Source organism: Hordeum vulgare, chromosome 4H, assembly GCF_904849725.1.
Source record: "Hordeum vulgare subsp. vulgare chromosome 4H, MorexV3_pseudomolecules_assembly, whole genome shotgun sequence".
Classification (NCBI taxonomy): domain Eukaryota; kingdom Viridiplantae; phylum Streptophyta; class Magnoliopsida; order Poales; family Poaceae; genus Hordeum; species Hordeum vulgare.
The window spans coordinates 86,844-103,462 of record NC_058521.1 but is presented as its reverse complement, the minus strand read 5'-3'; the positions used below and the strand labels follow the sequence as shown (position 1 = coordinate 103,462).

Here is a 16,619-nt window from a genome sequence, read left to right as displayed (position 1 = left end):
GTAGAAGAGTTCTCCGGCGGCATGACGGCGCTCCGGAGGTTGGTGATGACCTTGTCTCAGCAGGGCTCCGCCCGAGCTCTGCAGAAACGCGATCTAGAGGAAAAACCGTGGAGGTATGTGGTCGGGCTGCCGTGGAAAAGTCGTCTCAAATCATCCCTAAAACCTCCGTATATATAGGTGGGAGGGAGGGGAGGAGGCAGCCTCAAAACCTAAAGGTTTGGCCGAAATTGGAGGTGGAGGAGTCCTACTCCAATCCTACTTGGAGTAGGATTCCACCATCCCACTTGGAAACTCTTTCCACCTTGTGTTTTTTCCTTCTCAAACCTTATGGGCCTTAGTGGGAACTTATTCCAGCCCACTAGGGGCTAGTTTATCTCTTCCCATAGCCCATGAGACCCCTTGGGGCGTGACACCCCTCCCGATGGTCCCCGGCACCCCTCCCGGCACTCCCGGTACACTACCGATGAGCCCGGAACTTTTCCGGTAATGCACGAAAACCTTCCGGGAGGTCATCCTATATATCAATCTTCGTTTCCGGACCATTCCGGAAACCCTCGTGACGTCCGTGATCTCATCTGGGACTCCGAACAACATTCGGTAACCAACCATATAACTCAAATACGCATAAAACAACGTCGAACCTTAAGTGTGCAGACCCTGCGGGTTCGAGAACTATGTAGACATGACCCGAGAGACTCCTCGGTCAATATCCAATAGCGGGACCTGGATGCCCATATTGGATCCTACATATTCCACGAAGATCTTATCGTTTGAACCTCAGTGCCAAGGATTCATATAATCCCGTATGTCATTCCCTTTGTCCTTCGGTATGTTACTTGCCCGAGATTCGATCGTTAGTATCCGCATACCTTTTTCAATCTCGTTTACCGGCAAGTGTCTTTACTCGTTCCGTAATACAAGATCCCGCAACTTACATTAAGTTACATTGCTTGCAAGGCTTGTGTGTGATGTTGTATTACCGAGTGGGCCCCGAGATACCTCTCCGTCACACGGAGTGACAAATCCCAGTCTCGATCTATACTAACTCAACGAACACCTTCGGAGATACCTGTAGAGCATCTTTATAGTCACTCAGTTACGTTGCAACGTTTGATACACACAAAGCATTCCTCCGGTGTCCGTGAGTTATATGATCTCATGGTCATAGGAAGAAATACTTGACACGCAGAAAACAGTAGCAACAAAATGACACGATCAACATGCTACGTCTATTAGTTTGGGTCTAGTCCATCACATGATTCTCCTAATGATGTGATCCCGTTATCAAGTGACAACACTTGCCTATGGCCAGGAAACCTTTACCATCTTTGATCAACGAGCTAGTCAACTAGAGGCTTACTAGGGACAGTGTTTTGTCTATGTATCCACACAAGTATTGTGTTTCCAATCAATACAATTATAGCATGGATAATAAACGATTATCATGAACTAAGAAATATAATAATAACTAGTTTATTATTGCCTCTAGGGCATATTTCCAACACCAATATGGGCATCCAGGTCCCGCTATTGGATATTGACCGAGGAGTCACTCGGGACATGTCTACATAGTTCTCGAACCCGCAGGGTCTGCACACTTAAGGTTCGACGTTGTTTTATGTGTATTTGAGTTATATGGTTGGTTACTGAATGTTGTTCGGAGTCCCGGATGATATCACGGACGTCACGAGGGTTTCGGAATGGTCCGTAAATGAATATTGATATATAGGATGACCTCATTTGATTACCGGAAGGTTTTCGGAGTTACCGGGAATGTACCGGGAATGACGAATGGGTTCCGAGTTTTCACCGGGGGGGCAGCCCACCCCGGGGAAGCCCATAGGCCTTGGAGGTGGTGCACCAGCCCTTGGTGGGCTGGTGGGACAGCCCAAGAAGGCCCTATGCGCCATAGATAGAAAATCAAAGAGAAAAGAAAAAAAAAGAGGTGGGAAGGGAGAGAGGGACTCCACCTTCCAATCCTAGTTGGACTAGGATTGGAGGAGGACTCCTCCTCCCCTTGGTGCGCAACCCTTGGGGCTCCTTGAGCCTTAAGGCAAGCTTCCCCTCCCTCCTCCTATATATATGGAGCTATTAGGGCTGATTTGAGACAACTTTTCCCAGGCAGCCCGACCACATACCTCCACGGTTTTACCTCTAGATCGCGTTTCTGTGGAGCTTGGGCGGAGCCCTACTGAGATTAGATCACCACCAACCTCCGGAGCGCCGTCACGCTGCTAGAGAACTCATCTACCTCTCCGTCTCTCTTGCTGGATAGCATCGGGTTTGGGTTGTTTCGCAGCCTTCTCTGCCAACTTAGTTGTTGCAGCCTTGTCACGCTTCATATTTGTGGTGCTTGACACCAAGGTTTTGCTAGGAGTAGCCGCCGGGTCTTGGCGATGCTTGGATCGAGACTCGTTGCATGGAGGAGACCGAATCTCCCCTTCACTCTCCTCCGAGCCGTCTTCGCTGTCCTTGCTATCCTCAACATAATCGCTGTCAGGGATGTCGCCTTCACTCTCTCCACCGATGTCAACTTGCTCCCCGTCCAGCATGGGTGAGTACATATTTCTCAACTCCTACAATATATTAAAACAGCAAAGCCAGTCGATTGGAGATTCAATCACTCGACAAGGACATAACTCACCACATTCGGAGGCTTATTCTCAGCAGAGAAGGGCAATACCCGCTTGGCTCTGAGCGGATTGTCGCAGGCCCAATTGATGCTTCTGAGCCACTTCACCATGATTTCTGTGGAGACCTCCTCTGGATGTGACTGAGTGGAGTCCTCGGAACCTGAGTAATGCCACATGGCGTGGTCTCTTGCTTGAAGAGGTTGGATACGCCGACTGAGAAATGTCTCAAGTAGGTCCATCCCAGTCACCCCGCCACATATCAGATCAACTAACGCATTCACCAGAATTCCTACCTGCACCTTCTCGCCCTCTAACACAGTCAGCGTTCTGGGAGCAGTAGGTCGCTCCAAAGTGAAGGGGGGAAGACCAGTCGACATATTTGGGGCTGCAACATCTTTGCAATAAAACCAAGTCGATTGCGAGCCTTAGACTGATTCAGGAAGAGACATTTGCAGATACTCACTCTCGATCATCTTCTGGATCCCCAAGCCACCACACGGTTGGATGACGTTGGTTCTACTATCCCTAGAATTGGCTTTCATTATCAACTAAGAACATACAATGAAGATATGTTTGAACAATCCTCATAGAGGAGAACAACCCAAGAAACATTCGCACAACGTTATGAACGCGGCAAGGTGTGCAATGGTATTTGAAGGAAGGTTGCGGAGTTGAGCATCGAAAAAGTTTAAGAATCCACGGATGAATGTGTGAGGATGCAGAGAAAAACCTCGCTCGATGTGGGTGAGGAGGAGGACTCTCTCACCTTCACGCGGCCCTGGCTCGACTTCCCCCTTCGGGAATCTCCATGAATCGGCGGCTATCAGCCCGTCGTTGACAAGGTTCAGGATGTCCACCTCCTTGACGGTCGACGGGAGGAAATCCCCCTCAATCCATCCTGGCGGCACTGCAGATCGAGCAACCGAAAACTTGTTGGCATTACCTCCTTTTTTGGCCTGCTCAAGCTTCCCTGTCTTCCATTTCATCATCTCAAAGGCAGTGGAGGAGACAGATCTAAGCGGTGCTCACGAGGCACGGGTGATTGAGAAAAATAGGGGAATTGAGGAGGAGTAGTGTTTCAACCCTAGCGCCAGCCCATCTTGTAGCCACCCGAGTGAGTTGCTGACCTGTGGATCCGCCAGATCTCTCTCTATCCCGATAACACAGGAAACACGATACGTGGCGATAAGGGCGCCACGATAATCGAGGCGCCTTGCTCCCACTTGCTCGAGTCGTTGCGTCATCATCGCGCAGCGCGCGCTTACCAAATTTTCGAATCCCGTGCAATCCGGACCTGATGAAGCGACCCATCACATCAAAAGATCATGTTGATCACTCGGACCAGTTTTCACTTTCAAATTCACTCGGATGCATTTCAAGATAGAATCGACCAGGGTGAACGGCAAAGTCTTCAATCGACGCGCACTTCTGCCAAGCCTTGATGTACAATCAGAGTTCGCATCTCTTATTAGAATCTGCATCGACCCATTTCCCACTCACACCCCAATCCATTCAGGGGCTAATGATGGGGATATGTACCTAGGGTAGGGTCACAGGCCTGACCTACATGTCCTACCCAAGGACACAACATTAAAGACTTAAAGATTTCAAGGAAGGTTCCGACGGACTCGCCATGTTACACGTGTTGGGGTGCATCGGAAACAAAAATTTTCCTATGCACACGAAGACCTATCATGATGATGTCCATATACGAGTGGAGATTAGATCTACGTACCCTTGTAGATCGCACATCGGGAAGCGTTAAGAAACGTGGTTGATGTAGTGGAACGTCTTCACGTCCCTCGAACCGTCCCACGACCCGTTCCTATCTAGTGCCGAAAGGACGGCACCTCCGCGTTCAACACAATGATAACCCACAAGTATAGGGGATCGCAACAGTTTTTGAGGATAGAGTATTCAATCCAAATTTATTGATTCAACACAAGGGGAAGCCAAAGAATATTCTCAAGTATTAGCAGTTAAGTTGTCAATTCAACCACACCTAAAAGATTTAGTATCTGCAGCAAAGTATCAGTAGCAAGGTAGTATGATAGCAGCAGTAGCAACAGTAACCAGTAGCAGCAAAGTGACAGCAGTAGCAACAGAGTAACAGTAGCAGCAGTGACAACAGTAGCAACAAAGTAACATAGCAAGGACCAGTAGGAAAAACTCGTAGGCATTGGATCGGTGATGGATGATTATGCCGGATGTTATTCATCATGTAACAGTTATAACACGGAGAGATATGTAACTAGCTCCAGTTCGTCAATGTAATGTAGGCATGTATTCCGTATGTAGTCATACGTGCTTAGGGAAAAGAATTTGCATGGCATCTATTGTCCATCCCTCCCGTGGCAGCGGGGTCCTAATGGAAACTACGGGATATTAAGGTTCTCCTTTTAATAAAGAACCAGACCAACGCATTAACACTTAGTGAATACATGAACTCCTCATACTATGATCATCTCCCGGAGTGGTGCCGGCTATTGTCACTCCGGGGTTGCCGGGTCATAACACATAGTAGGTGACTACAACTTGCAAGATAGGATCAAGAACACACATATATTGACGAGAACATAATGGGTTCAGATCTGAAATCATGGCACTCGATCCCTAGTAACAAGCATTAAGCATGCAAAGTAGTAGCAACATCAATCTCAGAACATAGTGGATACTAGGGATCAATCCCCATCAAAACTAACTCAATTACATGATAGATCTCATCCAAACCATCACCGTCCAGCAAGCCTACAATGAGATTACTCACGAACGGTGAAGAGCATCATGGAATTGGCGATGAAGGAAGGTTGGTGATGACGATGGCGACGATCTCCCCTCTCCGTAGCCCAGAATGGACTCCAGATCTGCCCTCCACACGAAGAACAGGAGGTGGCGGCGCCTCCGTATCGTAAAACGTGATGAACTCTTCTCCTTGATTTTTTCCGGACGAAAGGGACTAAATAGAGCTGGGGTTGGAGGCGGCGAAGAAATGTGGGCCCCACAAGCTTGTCAGGCGTGGCCAGAGGGGCCCGCGCCTGGTGGGCTTGTGGGCTCCATGCTCCACTTCCTCGGTTGATTCTTGCGCCAGTATTTTTTATATATTCCACAAAAAATCCCCATAAATTTCTAGGTCATTCCGAGAATTTTATATCTGCGCAAAAACAACACCATCGCAATTCTGCTGAAAACAACATTAGTCCGGGTTAGTTCCACAAATCATGCAAATTGGAGTCCAAAACAAGGGCAAAAGAGTTTGGAAAAGTAGATACGACAGAGACGTATCAACTCCCCAAGCTTAAAACCTTGCTTGTCCTCAAGCAATTCAGTTGACAAACTGAAAGAGACAAAAGAAAAACTTTTACGAACTCTATTTGATCTTGTTGTTGCAACTATGTCTAACTCATGACCAGAATTTCAGCAAGATCACAAGCTAACCACATAGGCAAATGACATCTAGGTCTCACGGTAAACTCATATCAATGGCATAATCAACTAGCGAGCTATAATAATAAGTCTCAAACGTCAACACTTCAATCAAGACAATCATGAAGCAGTACGGACAGATGGTATCTCGCTAGCTCTTTCTGAGACCACAAAACATAAATGCAGAGCACCTTCAAAGACCAAGGGTTGACTAAACATTTTAATTTCATGGAAAAGAAGATCCAGTCGTAGTCATACTCAATATTAGTCAAAAGCAAAGCATAAAAATGATGGAGGTGCTCTCTAATTGGTGCTTTTATAAGAAGAGGATGACTCAACAGGAACATAGATAGACAGGCCCTTCGCAGAGGGAAGCATTGATTTGCAGAGGTGCCAGAGCTCAAGCTTTGAAAACAGAGATAATAATTTTGGGTAGCATGCTTTCATTGTCAACGCAATGACCAAGAGTTTTCACCATCTTCCACACTAAACATATTATAGGCGGTTCCCAAACAGAAAAGTAAAGTTTTGACTCTCCCACCACCGATCAATTACACTCCACGACTAGTCGAATACTCGGGTGCCGTCCATACCAACAACAATCCAGAGGGAGTTTTGTTTGCAATTATCTTTTCGATTTGAGCATGGAACTGGGCATTCCAATTACCAGCCCCTTTCTCGTGAATGATAGTGAATAAACACATATCGAGGATAACACGCCTAGCATGGAAGATACTGATAGCCCCCTATCACCACATGAGCGGTTTGGGCATGCAAAACAGATTATTTCTTGAAGATTTAGAGAGTGGCACATGCAAATTTACTTGGAACGACAGGTAGATACCGCATATAGGTAGGTATGATGGATTCATATGGAACAACTTTGGGTTTATGGAAGTGGATGCACAAGAAATATTCCCGCTTAGTACAAGTGCAGGCTAGCAAAAGACTGGGAAGCGACCAACTAGAGAGCGACAACAGTCATCAAAATGCATTGAGATTAACCAATATTGAGTGCAAGCATGAGTAGGACATAAATCACCATGAACATGAATATCATAGAGGCTATGTTGATTTTGTTTCAACTACATGCGTAAACATGCGCCAAGTCAAGCCACTTGAATCTTTCAAAGGAGGATACGATCCTATCATACTACATGATAGTCATCTCAAAATTCATGTTGGCATCCAAGGCAAACCATTATAAGCTCCTAGCTAATTAAGCATGGCATCAGAAACTATGATCTCTAAGTTGTCATTGCAAACATGTTTCTCTCACAACAAAGCTAAATCAGGAACGATGAGCTAGTCATATTTAGAAAAACAAAATGGATCGAGTTAATACCATCTTTCCAGGCCCAGTCACTTCATCATATATCGTCATTATTGCCTTTCATTTGCACGACGGAATGATGTGAACAATAATAAGAATGCTCGTGCATTGGACTACGCTGGAATCTGCAGACAAACACAAAGGAGAAGACAAAGTAATATGGCTCTTCGATAGATAAACAGATATGCATGCGAGAGCCACTAAACATTGTAACCATGGTCTTCTACCTTGACCCAAAGAAAAAGAAAACTATTTAGACGGGAAAGCTCCCAACAAGAAAAAGAAGAACGAAAAATCTTTTTGGGTTTTCTCAAGCTAGACAAACACTAGGAAAGAAAACGAGAAAAAGAAATAAACTAGCATGGATGATACAGTGGCAAAGTGTGAACACCGACTAACAAAGTGAAAGCTTAAGCAAGAATATAAAGTCGGTGAGAAACACGTACTCCCCCAAGCTTAGGCTTTTGGCCTAAGTTGGTCTACTCCCAAGGAGGGAAATAACCAGCTCCGGGGTACTCCGGAGTGTACTGAGGATGCCACCGCTGTGTGAGCTCCTCTGGCTCCCACTGATAAACTGGCGTCTGGTACTCGACTGGTGGCTCGGGCATGGGCACCTGTGGTTGGGCTATGCCCCAATATGCGTAGATGTCCGAGGGCATAATAATGTACCTGCCTATATGAAGGGTGAACAAAGAAGGAGCATGCAAAGTAATAGTCTCACGAGTACCCTGACTAAATACCAGGTTATAAATCATCCTTCTATTTATATCTCTATCAAGAAAGTCATGGCGAACCATGCTATCATAATCTAGATATATCTCGGGAAGAAGAATATCTTCTTCCTCATCCAGTCTAATAGGTATCTCAAAATGTCTAGCAAGACGAGTAACATAGATACCTCCATAGACAACGCCTTTAGAACGGTTCGTGTTCAACCGTTGAGCTACTATAGCGCCCAAGCTATAAGTTTTATCATTATAAAGGGCTTCGCGCAAGACCGCAAGATCTGGCGAGCTAAGGGCCCCAGCCTTCCCATTGTTGGGGAACGTTGCATGGGAAACAAAAATTTTCCTACACGCACGAAGACCTATCATGGTGATGTCCATCTACGAGAGGGGATATTCGATCTACGAACCCTTGTAGATCGCACAGCAGAAGCGTTAGTGAACGCGGTTGATGTAGTGGAACGTCCTCACGTCCCTCGATCCACCCCGCGAACCGTCCCGCGATCAGTCCCACGATCTAGTGCCAAACGGACGACACCTCCGCGTTCAGCACACGTACAGCTCGACGATGATCTCGGTCTTCTTGATCCAGCAAGAGAGATGGAGAGGTAGATGAGTTCTCCGGCAGCGTGACGGCGCTCCGGAGGTTGGTGGTGATCTTAACTCAGCAAGGCTCCGCCCAAGCTCCGCAGAAACGCGATCTAGAGGTAAAACCGTGGAGATATGTGGTCGGGCTGCCGTGGCAAAGTTGTCTCAAATCAGCCCTAAATCCTCCGTATATATAGGTGGGAGAGGGGGGGCCTTGACTTGGGGCTCAAGGAGCCCCAAGGGGGTCGGCCGAGCCAAAGGGGGGGAGTCCTCCCCTTCCAAACCGAATCCAACTAGGTTTGGAAGGAGGAGTCCTTCCCCTTTTTCCCACCTCCTCTTTTTTTTTCTTTTCTCTTTGATTTTCTTCCTATGGCGCATAGGGCCTTCTTGGGCTGTCCCACCAGCCCACCAAGGGCTGGTGCGCCACCCCCAAGGCCTATGGGCTTCCCCGGGGTGGGTTGCCCCCCCGGTGAACACCCGGAACCCATTCGTCATTCCCGGTACATTCCCGGTAACTCCGAAAACCTTCCGGTAATCAAATGAGGTCATCCTATATATCAATCTTCGTTTCCGGACCATTCCGGAAACCCTCGTGACGTCCGTGATCTCATCCGGGACTCTGAACAACATTCGGTAACCAACCATATAACTCAAATACGCATAAAACAACGTCGAACCTTAAGTGTGCAGACCCTGCGGGTTCGAGAACTATATAGACATGACCCGAGTGACTCCTCGGTCAATATCCAATAGAGGGACCTGGATGCCCATATTGGATCCCACATATTCTACGAAGATCTTATCGTTTGAACCTCAGTGCCAAGGATTCATATAATCCCGTATGTCATTCCCTTTGTCCTTCGGTATGTTACTTGCCCGAGATTCGATCGCCGATATCCATATACCTATTTCAATCTCGTTTACCGGCAAGTCTCTTTACTCGTTCCGTAATACAAGATCCCGCAACTTACACTAAGTCACATTGCTTGCAAGGCTTGTGTGTGATGTTGTATTACCGAGTGGGCCCCGAGATACCTCTCCGTCATACGGAGTGACAAATCCCAGTCTTGATCCATACTAACTCAACGAACACCTTTGGAGATACCTGTAGAGCATCTTTATAGTCACCCAGTTACGTTGCGACGTTTGATACCCACAAAGCATTCCTCCGGTGTCAGCTAGTTATATGATCTCATGGTCATAGGAACAAATACTTGACACGCAGAAAACAGTAGCAACAAAATGACACGATCAACATGCTACGTCTATTAGTTTGGGTCTAGTCCATCACATGATTCTCCTAATGATGTGATCCGTTATCAAGTGACAACACTTGCCTATGGTCAGGAAACCTTGACCATCTTTGATCAACAAGCTAGTCAACTAGAGGCTTACTAGGGACAGTGTTTTGTCTATGTATCCACACATGTATCTATCTTTTCATTCAATACAATTATAGCATGGATAATAAACGATTATCTTTTAACAAGAAATATAATAATAACTATTTATCATTGCCTCTAGGGCATATTTCCAACAGCACGGGTCACTCAGTAGAACATCCATTCGGAGACTTTCTCCCTCCACTCGACGGAAGACTTTCACTCGGAAGAACTAGAATCCAGTCGACTGCAGAAGTTCAGAAGCCACTCGAGGGAGACCAACGAGTGGACATTCAATTGGTTGTCATAAGTAACATTTATCACGTACGTTATCAGTAACATACGCCTTTATCTTTATTAATCGAACCCTTGGTTTCCTGGCCTTGATGAGGGGTAGCACACTCTATATAAGCCACCCCTCCCCTCTGGCACAAGGGTTCGCACCCCCGGTAACACACACATTCCACACGACAAGAGTTTCAGAGCACTGATACGTAGGGTTGTTACCTGCATGAGACGCGTCTGAACTCACACATCGTGTGTACAAACTTGTCGTAGCTAGGACTCTGCCCTCTCCTTACGTACCCCTCACCTCTACTGTTAGGCTCCTTCCCACGACACTAAGTTTATGTAGTAATTTTTGATAGCAGTAGAGTTGCAAGTCCTTGTTTCATTGCTATGATTGTTTACCTTGTTCTTGCTTGCTTGCTTTTGCAATGTTTGTGAGCTTGCGAGTATATTCGAAGTATTCACCTGACTTATGATGCGAGATTCCTAAGAGACGATAGAAGAGTTTCTCAAAGAGTTCGAGTACCTCGACTAGATGATGTACCAACAGTGTCCCTTTGAATTGAATCCGCGCGAGTGTCCCTCCTTCCGCTATGTCATTAATATTATTGCTTCCGCCATTAGCTACCCCGTCAAGTCAGCCATAGAATAAAGTCATCAGACTTCCTACACTTAGAAGGGTCACCTTGTTGTGCAAGAGTATTGTATATCATGGTATATCTTTACCAAGCTATAGCCTTATTCGTGGGCTAGAACATGGGGGACTTTGGTTTGTTGAATCAGGGTGCCACACGTACCACCACTAGCCATAATATCGTTCTCACCTTTGAATGTGAGCTCATCTTTCCCCAAATTTATCTTATTGTACCTCTCTCCCACACGCACCTTCCTTCCTCCGCCTTGGAACCCATCATCCAATGTTTTTTAAAATATATATCTAGCTGAGCGGCCAAACTATTATAGCGTGGTGTGCGGCTCACCCTAATCCCATCCCATGTTTTTCTTTAAGCCCCCAAAAATTATCAAAATATTAGTCACGATTCATAGATCCTTTTTCTAGGCTGCTAAAGAAACTTGCTTCGGTGCTAAATGTCTCATTGCTGGGAAAAATGTTTGCAAGCCTAAAATCGTTGGTGGTCTAGGCATTAAAAATGTGCTTCTCCGAAACAATTGTAAAATTTGCTTTCAAACTTGTTTAAAATCCTGACTTGCCTTGGGTTAACTGGTTTTTCCAACACTAGTCACTTGACTTCGTCAACAAACCCCACAACCCCTCCTTCCCGTGGAAGCTTGTGAACGACCAAATTAGACCCCTTCAAAAAATCTTCTTTGTCCATACTAACAGCGGCACTTGCACCTTCTTCTCGCTCGATGTCTGGCTGCTTCCTACTCCGCTCGCCGACACCTACCCTCACACTTCTCCCACTCCACTTCGCCTGAGTCCCGGTGTCTCAGATCATGCATCTTGCTTTACTAGCCAACCTGCGGAATCTTCTAACCATCGTTACTTTTGGTTAGCTTGCTTTCGTTTTGTCTTTGTTGCAGGATGTTCACGTTAATGATGCGTCCGACGACAGGTTCCTTACCCATGCCTCCACGTTCTCCTCGAGGGTGCGCCTACTCGTTGCTCTTCTTTGATCACGAGATTGATCTCAATGCAGGGCACATTTGGAGCTCCAAGGCACCTGTCAAGGTCAAGATCTTCGATTGGCTTCTATTGAGTGATAGACTGAGTACGAAGGGCAACTTGTTACATAAAACCATCTCCCCGGACTCCTCTTGCCCTTGCCGTGCAAGGGAGGACACGACTCACCTTGCCATACTTTGCCCCTGTGCGACACATGTTTGGTCCATTTTGGGCGTCCAGACTCCTCGCTCCATCGACCATACTTGGGAAACTCCAAAGCCGGTTGACCTCGACATCAACATTTGGCCTACCATCATGTGGAAGTTGTGGAACTCTAGGAACACTCGTGCTTTTCGTAACGAGCTTTATTGCCCCCTTGATACCCTTCGTTACTCTTTACTCTTTGGTTCTTTAGATTTAAGGACCCCGTCAGTAGGAACGTGGTCGTGTCTTGGTGCCTATACATGTTCCCTCGTTGTATTCTACTCCCTCCGTTCCTAAATATAAGATCTTTTAGAGATTACACTATGGACTATATACGAATGTCTTATATCTAGGAACGGAGGGAGTATGACATAACTCGTCTCTTGGGCATTTGAGTAACATATGCACGTTCGAATCCTCCCCCTTCTATGATTTTTTTAAAAAAGCCGATGTAATATATATAGGTATACTATGTATGTGAGGGAGTAAATTGCTTAAAACCACAACCTTTGTGGCTATGATACTACTTCAAAACCACTGTTTTGTCAAAAATAACAGAAGACTACCAACTTTGCGTCAGGTGAGTAACAAGTTGTACTATGGAGGCATGCCAAATCAGCCTGACATGTTTTCCTCAAAAAGAAGAAAAAAATTCAGCCTGACATGTTTTCCTCAAAAAGAAAATAGATCAGCCTGAAATGTGGAGGAGAGGCTGACTATGGACTTAGACTAAATATAGTTTGGCTAGAAAAGAGAACAAATTAATATAGTTTGGCTAGAAAAAAGAGAAGGAGGAGAGTGGTGGACGGAAGGGTGATTGCTAATTTGGGTGCGTAAATCTCTCCGGGCCTCTCACTTTCCCTCTCCTACCATCGATCGATCGATCGAATATATATATATATATATGGAGAGAGAGCCACCTGCTTCATCCATCATCGCTCCTCTGCTCTCCTCATCACAAACCAACCAACCAACGCAAAGACAAAGACAAGAGAAGCATCAGCAGCAGCAATGGCAGTGCATCAGTGCACGGTGGCGCTCTTCCTGGCCGTCGCCCTCGTGGCTGGGCCAGCCGTCTCCCACGCCGCCGATGCCGGCTACGCCCCCGCTGCACCTGCCGGCGGCGCCCCTGCTGCTGCTGGGACAAAGCCTGCCGATGCCGGCTACACCCCCGCCGCCCCTGCCGGCGGCGCCCCTGCTGCTCCTGCTGCTGCTGGGACAAAGCCTGCCGATGCCGGCTACACCCCCGCCGCCCCTGCCGGGACGCAGCCCAAGGCGATGACCGACGAGCAGAAGCTGATGGAGCAGGTGAACAACGCCTTCAAGGCGGCCGTGGCGGCGGCGGCCGTGGTCCCTGGGCCGGACAAGTACAAGAAGTTCGAGGACACCTTCACCCCGGAAGCCGATAGAGCTTTCTCGGATGTCCTCAAGGCCGGTAACGAAGGCACGGTGAACGCCTCCAGCTCCGTCTCCAGTTTCACCGCCAAGATCGGCTTCGCCCACAAGCTCGCCTACGAGGCCGCCGAGGGCGCCACCCCCGAGGCCAAGTACGACGCATTCATCGCCATCCTCAGCGAGTCTCTCCGCATCATCGCCGGCACCCTCGAGGTCCACGGCGTCAAGCCCGCCACCGAGGAGGTCAAGGGCCCCATCCCCGCCGGCGAGATGAAGGTCGTCGGCCAGATCGACACCGCCTTCAGGATTGCCGCCACCGCCGCCGACGCCGCCCCAGTCAACGACAGGTTCACCGTCTTCGAGTCCGCCTTCGACAAGGCCATCAAAGAGACCACCGGCGGCGCCTACGCCGGCTACAAGTTCGTCCCCGCCCTCGAGTCCGGCGTCAAGAAGGCCTACGCCGCCACCGTCGCCGAGGTGCCCGAGGTCAAGTTCTTGGTCTTTGAGGCCGCCATCACCAGGACCATCGCCGCCATGGCCGTTGCCGCCAAGGGCGCCGCCGGCGCAGTCAACGCCGTCACCTCTGGTGCAGCCACCGCCGCTGGCGCAGCAACCGCCACCGTCAACGCTGCCGCAGCAACCGCAGCTCCCATCGCCGCTGCCGCAGCAGCCGCCATCCCCAAACCCGACGCCGCCGCTGCCGGTGGCTACACAGCTCCCGCCGCCGACGCAGCAGCAGCAGCAACCGCCACCCCCACTCCCGCCGCCGCTGCCGGTGGCTACAAAGCTCCCGCCGCCGACGCAGCAGCAGCAGCAACCGCCACTCCCACTCCCACCGCCGCTGCCGGTGGCTACAAAGCTCCCGACGCCGCCGCAGCAGCAGCAACCGCCACTCCCACTCCCGCCGCCGCTGCCGGTGGCTACAAACTCTGAGCTCACCTACCTACTCCAATACTAGCGCACGTATGCATGCATATACGTACGTGATTTTGATCGATAATCATCAACTCATTCCGGCATTGGTTTTCTTTTCTTTCGTTTGGTTTCATGCACTCGCCAGCACCATGTGTGCATGCATGGCTTATTAATTAAATTTGTTTTGGAGAGAGATCCATCTGTAAAACATTCTTTACATATACTACTATAATTTTAATATATATACAGGCGCATGGATGGTGTTATTTTTCAGTTTTGAATTGATGATCATAATGTTTATTTTAATCACAATAATAATTTGGTAATTCCTGCCAAATTATAATTTGATAATTTGTTACACGGTGAACCTTCTATTAGGGACTAGTAAATGTGTTCGTGCTTTGTTACGGGAAAAACGCGAGGACTGTTTTATAGTGTGTCACGTCAAGCACTGAAATTCATCTATGCGGGTTGCTTTTTCCTCGACCACTATGTACGATTAAAGCATATATAATTATTTCCTATCTAAACAACATCATAGATTTGTTGATTTTGAAATAATACTGAAACAAAAGCATGAGTGACTAAGAGCAGTAAGTTAGGTACAAGGCAGCTCCTTTAGTACTCACATATTATATGATCTTATTTCAGAATCTTGATCTTTAAATACGCCCACAATCTTTGAAGGATTAAATACAGTACGGTCCATACTGAAAGAATTGTCTACTATGTTTGCATTTATCTGTACCTTTGCGTGCTAGCAACTTCTTTCTAGCTTCCAGTAACCATGACATCAATTCAGGGAAACAAAATCCATGAGAGAAAACTAAAAAGACATGAAAGCACCATTGGCAGTGATTTTTCATTTGCATATCTCATTTTTCAATCATGTATTTCGGAGGCTTGCATGTGTTCTGCATCAATCTGAAAGAAAAAATAATCTTACAAGCCTAACACTACCTACAAAATCTGAAACTATGTTCCAAGTAGCGGTACTTCCTACGATTTAAAGCTCCCTTGGGTGACTCTGGTTATTAGTGTTTGGCATGCAATTTTGATTGGCCTGCACTTAGAAAAATATTAAGAGACCACCAGGAATTGTTGTGAATTGATCAAAGCTTCACATGCATGGCCTGCACTTCGAAAAATATTAAGAGACCACCAGGAATTGTTGTGAATTGATCAAAGCTTCACATGCATGATGCATTATGTTCATATGAGATACCAAGCTGTTGAATTTACTTGATGACAATAGTACGCGTAAGTGTAGATTTTTAGAACCTAAACCAGAGAACTAGAAATACTTGCATGGAGAGGTCATGACCCACTACTACGAGAAAGCCTAGTAGTATCGCTGGATTTACCCATACCAGTAGCGCTGGTGGCAGCGCTACTGCTAACACGCTACAACTAAGTTTATAGAAGTAACGTTTTTCCAGCCAGCGCTACTGGTAAGTACAGTTAGTAGTAGCGCTTTTCCAGCCAGCGTTACTGTGACGCCCTCGGTTTAATCGTACGTTAATCATACACGCAAATGCGTACGATCAAACCCAAAGACTCACGGGAAGATATCACAACACAACTCTAGACACAAATAAAATAACATCAGCTTCATATTACAAGCCAGGGGTCTCGAGGGCTAGAATACGAAAGCTCGATAAACACACGAGTCAGCGGAAGCAACAATATCTGAGTACAGACATAAAACATGGGGTGCCTTAGAGAAGGCTAGCACAAAAGATACAACGATCGAACGAGGCGAGGCCTCCTGCCTAGGAACCTCCTAACTACTCCTGATCAACAGCGGCCTCCACGAAGATGACACCATCGGGGCGGCAGGCGTCGGCAGGAAACTCCACTCCTGGGCTCCATCATCTGGTCGCAGCAAACGGATCAAGGGGACAAAGGGGGAGCAAAGCAACGGTGAGTACTCATCCAAAGTACTCGCAAGTCTTACATCAGAACTAATCTAAATATGCATCAGTATCAAGAAAGGGGGGTGTTATATGTGCACTGACTGCAGCAATGCGAGAATAGAGAGAGAAGGCCTACTCCTATCGAAGACTAGCATCTTCAGGGTCTTGCAGCAATAGACGAGAGTAGAAC

The 16,619-nt window shown here is 47.2% G+C and overlaps 1 protein-coding gene across 1 annotated transcript; it reads left to right on the top strand.

Moving 5' to 3' along the window:
- Positions 1 to 13,131: 13,131 nt before the first annotated feature.
- On the top strand, positions 13,132 to 14,779 carry LOC123450634 (major pollen allergen Lol p 5b-like). Its single transcript, XM_045127787.1, has one exon. The coding sequence runs from the start codon at positions 13,215 to 13,217 to the stop codon at positions 14,529 to 14,531; it is 1,317 nt and encodes a 438-aa protein (XP_044983722.1). The 5' UTR covers positions 13,132 to 13,214; the 3' UTR covers positions 14,532 to 14,779.
- Positions 14,780 to 16,619: the final 1,840 nt, after the last annotated feature.

Excerpts from the sequence above, each read along its gene's own strand:
- LOC123450634 (XM_045127787.1), top strand. The coding sequence starts at position 13,215 with ATGGCAGTGCATCAGTGCACGGTGGCGCTCTTCCTGGCCGTCGCCCTC.